Here is a 4,200-nt window from a genome sequence, read left to right as displayed (position 1 = left end):
TGTCTGTCCCAGTTTCCTTTTCCTCTACAAGAATTTCAGGTAACAGAGCATCCCACGAATTCCATGTGCTTGGCACTTGTTCTCCATTCTTTCTTGCACTTCTGCTGGTGCTGCCTGTCCCAGAGCTGCTATCCTTGGTGTCCCTGTCTCTGAGAGAGGTGGTTACTCTGAGCAGGTGGAAGTGCAGAGCGGCAGCTGCTCAGAGCAGGTGGAAGTGCAGAGGAGCTCAGCTGATGTGGAAGTTTTTCACATCAGTGTGGTGGCAGAAACTGGAGCATGTGTGTTTCATCACAAGGTACTGTACCCTGCCATCACTTTTTAAATTCTGTCCTAGAATTCTGTGAGGATGGTGCTGCATCCCCCCCCCACCCTCCTCAGGCCAGCTGTAACTTGAGAAATGCTTGTGCAGCACCTGGGCTGAGCTTCTCTGGAGCTCTTCAGGAACAGTTCCCAGGAACTGGTGCTGTCTGAAGAGCTCCTGCTTTGTAACCAGTAGCCCTGGAAACTTACTTTGCCTGCCTGAAGAACACCCCCAGTGGAACAACATTTTTGCTTTTGAAATTTCAAAGGGAGTTACCGACCTGGACTGTAGTCAGGATGGAAAATCGCTGTGACTAAACCCACCTCTCTTGTGACCCTATAAAGAGTAGGCCTGAGTGAGGCCCTTGGAGCTCTCCTGGACTGCAGTAGGCAGTGACCAGAAGCCTCCCTGTGTGTGCAGCCCCTCAGAGCCAGTGAACTCCTGTTTGCTGTATTTGGAGGGCCAGCAGTGACAACAGAGCCTGGAATGATGCCCCCTTTCCTTGAGGCTCAACCCTTCAGCCACTGACAAGATGCAAAGGTATCCAAGGTAAGTACTTCAGTGGATTCCAGGGGAATTTTATAACTTGTACATACTCCTTCAGGACTGTGAGTGTGGATATGCTGTAGAAAATGTACCATGGGTAGTGCTCTCAGAGATCCTAAGTACTGTACATTTGCAAGTAGCTCAGGCCTATGTGCTTACAGGGAATTCTGTATGGTTCTTTAGTTAAATTGTTTTAAATTAAACTATGGACTAAGTGCTGTTAAACCTTAAGGCATAAACCACTGGTCATATCTGGGGCTCAGTTTCACAAGGGGGTCCACTCTGAACTTTGTGACTCAGTGGGAGCATCTCCCTTATTCATTTTATCCTTGCCCTTTTCCATCCTTACCCTTTTTGTGTCCCCAGCATCCTCAGAGACAAGTTTTGGTTGATTTGGGTTTTTGATTGATTGTAGATTTTAGTTTGCTTTTTCTCTGTGTGCTTTAACCCCAAGTGAACCTTGTTGAATGGACTTAGTTAACACTTTCACTTTTATATTAAACCTGGTTTTGCTGATGCCTTTGCTGGCAATTCTTTGAGTGACCTTAAAACACTCCTTAGTGCCAGTGAGACTTGCTGAAGACTGCCAACAGCTCTACTGCAGTGATTCCTTACCTATATTTCAAAGATTGTTTCTCACTCCAGTGCCATTTAGTTGGTGGAAGCACCAACCAACCCAACAGAGTATCAGCTCTCACACAAGTGTGAGTTGAGCCAAGGCCTACAGACAGCCTGGAGCAAAGAGCCATGGCCAAACTTCCCTTCCAGGGGCAAAGATCAAGTTTTCTTATTCCTGCTGCAGCAGTTACACAACAGCAGAAATCAGCAGTAGCAGGAACTGTCTTCAGGGCTCAAGTGCTTAAAGCACTATTGTTCAAACTCACCCCTTTCCTGACCCCACAGTAAGGGAGACACAGGAAGGTGGTGCCTCTGTAAGCTGAGCAGATGAGGTTAAAAGCTGTAAGAACTTGCTTTCATAGAATAACCAGGGTTGGAAGGGACCTCTGGAGACCATTTAATCTAATCCCTCTGCCCAGGCAGGGTCACCTGGAGCAGGTGACACAGGAACAAGTCCAGGTGAGTTTGAGATGTCCACAGAGGAGACTCCCCACCCTCCCTGGGCAACTGTTCAGGGCTCTGCCACCTTCAGTGTACTGAAATTCTTCCTCATGCTGAGGTGGAGCTTCATGCATTACATTTATGGCCATTGCTCCTTGTCCTGTTGCTGGGCACCACTGAAAAGAACTTGGCATAGTTCCTCTTGACACCCACCCTTGAGATATTTATATGCATTGATGAGATCTCCTCTCAGTCTTCTCTGGACTAAACAGGCCCAGCTCCTGCAGTTTCTTCCTCATAAGAGATGTTCCAGACCCCTCATGTTTATGGCCTCTGCTTGATCCTCTCCAGTAGCTCATCTTTCCTGCACTGTGGAGACCAGAACTGAACACAGCACTCCCTCTCCAGGGTGGGAACCTCACTTCTGAGAGGGTGCTCATTTCCAGCAGAAACGGATCATTCAACATGGAGGAATCAGGTTCATCTTTCAGGTAACAAGCACAGCACCTTGAACTGACACACCCAAACACACTGCTATGGGGTGAGAAGAGTTTCTGTTCAACATATACATTGAAGTGAAACAAAACAGGGCTGTGCAACCACTCCTTCCTGCAAAATCCTTTCATACCTTAAGTTTTAGTTTGAGGAGGTCAAAAGCAGCACAGGAAAACCTATTACCCATAACCTGCAGACCCCAAACCCTTCAAGTGACCTCTGGCAGGGAGGCAGCTCCCTCATTTGTGCTGTAGAGGGGTTGGAAGGATTTACATGTAACTTTGCAGTTAGAGCTCTTTTATTGTTACCTTTCCTGGGTGTGTGTGGTTACAGCAGGCGCAGTCAGGGCTTGTCGCTGTAGTAGCGCTGCTTCATGGCTCGGTATTTCCTCAGGAAGTACAAAGCCTCCAGCTCCTTTATAACAAACTCTCCCCGGGCAATCAGCTGCTTAATTTTTTCAGGGTCTGTCTCATCTTTGTTTTTTAGAAAAGCTGCTTTCAAACGGCTTCTGAAGTAGTCTGCTCCTTTGGGATACTCCCTTCCAAGGTACAGCAGCTTGGAGAAAAAAGAATAATAATGTGTTTGTAATTAACTGAGTGCACAGTCAAAGGGGGTTGATTTTCTGGTTAAGGAAAGTGTTGGTGGCATTTAAGACACTTACATTTTTGTACAGTTTTATCACTTCACCTCTTAAAGAATTGGCCATTCTCACATTTCAGTGAACTCTGTCCTTGTGTGATCTTTTTGGTTTGTTTGGGTTTTGTTACCTGAAGGATAATCAGTTTGAAATTAGCCTTCTCTGGGAGTCAGTAAACCGCCTCAGCCTTCCTAAAATTTCTGTACCCTACCAAGCTCCGTTTGCTCTGATTCTGGTTCTACTCTGTCTGTTCTTTCTTCTTCTTTCCTAGTTTTCATTCTATTTAGCTTCTCATTGTCTTCTCCCCTCCCCCCTCAAAGAGAAAACAAGAAACTCTCTAATAACTTTCAACAACTGGGACACTTTGTGCAGTCATTGTCTGCTTTCTCACACCCTTACAATTCTGCACCTGCTGGCCTGGCTGCTTCTATGGTCTGCTAAAAAACTGTATCTACATATATATATATACACACATATAAAGTGGTAAAGATATCTAAATAGAATACATATTTATGTATTTTATATATTCATATAGCAGTGTTTATAATAACATTTTTGATGTATTTTTATCTCCATATATATTTATGTATTACATATTCCTACATTGTATATATGGGTATATCCATTTTATACATATACTTTTATATTCCTGCAAGTGTCACATTCATAAATTTTGCTTTTTTAAGGACTCTTTTAGAGCATTACAAATTGAATCCAGTGTGCACCGGCAAAACGTAAGGGCAAGTGACAAAGTAACTGATTTTTATTTCTGTAAACACAAAATCACAGAATAGCCTGGGTTGGAAAGGACCTTAAAGATCATCTCGTCCCAACCCCCGGTCCTGGGCAGGGACACCTCCCACTATCCCAGCTTGCTCAGAGCCCCGTCCAGCCTGGCCTCGGACACTGCCAGGGACAGGGCAGCCAAAACCAAATCACAAGCGACTGGAATCCAATCCAGCTCCCGCTGCCGCCTCCCCCTGGCTCTGCCTGCTGCCCCGCTCCCCCCGGAGCCACGCCCGGGTCCCCGCGGATCCCGGCGAGGCCGGACCGGACCGGGATCTCACCCGCTCCTCCCGGAACCGCCGCGGCGCCGCTTTACGGCAGCGCCGGGAGCGCCCGGCCGGAGCTGCGCCTGCGCCGCTGCCGTGGCTGCGGGTGG

The 4,200-nt window shown here is 46.8% G+C and overlaps 1 protein-coding gene across 2 annotated transcripts; it reads right to left on the bottom strand.

Moving 5' to 3' along the window:
• Nucleotides 1-2,477: 2,477 nt before the first annotated feature.
• ETFRF1 (electron transfer flavoprotein regulatory factor 1) lies at nucleotides 2,478-4,172 on the bottom strand. 2 transcript variants are annotated; one of them, XM_053942873.1, is made up of 3 exons: nucleotides 4,106-4,172; nucleotides 3,063-3,168; nucleotides 2,506-2,956 (listed from the first exon to the last, which is right to left on the bottom strand). In XM_053942873.1, exons 2-3 carry the CDS (start codon nucleotides 3,105-3,107, stop codon nucleotides 2,744-2,746), a joined length of 258 nt encoding a protein of 85 aa, XP_053798848.1. In that variant the 5' UTR covers nucleotides 3,108-3,168; nucleotides 4,106-4,172; the 3' UTR covers nucleotides 2,506-2,743. The 2 variants fall into 2 exon arrangements, with proteins under 2 accessions (XP_053798849.1, XP_053798848.1); XM_053942874.1 differs by lacking the exon at nucleotides 4,106-4,172 and having other exon boundaries at nucleotides 2,478-2,956; nucleotides 3,063-3,114.
• Nucleotides 4,173-4,200: the final 28 nt, after the last annotated feature.

The sequence above is a fragment of the Vidua chalybeata genome, chromosome 5 (genome assembly GCF_026979565.1).
Source record: "Vidua chalybeata isolate OUT-0048 chromosome 5, bVidCha1 merged haplotype, whole genome shotgun sequence".
Lineage (NCBI taxonomy): Eukaryota > Metazoa > Chordata > Aves > Passeriformes > Viduidae > Vidua > Vidua chalybeata.
This window is presented reverse-complemented; position numbering and strand designations above follow the sequence as displayed.

What these genes read in the sequence shown, in the direction of transcription:
- ETFRF1 (XM_053942873.1), bottom strand. Translation starts at nt 3,107, where the DNA reads ATGGCCAATTCTTTAAGAGGTGAAGTGATAAAACTGTACAAAAAT. An exon ending in TGATAAAACTGTACAAAAAT is followed by an intron (nt 2,957 to 3,062) that starts GTAAGTGTCTTA and finishes TTTTTCTCCAAG; the next exon opens with CTGCTGTACCTTGGAAGGGA.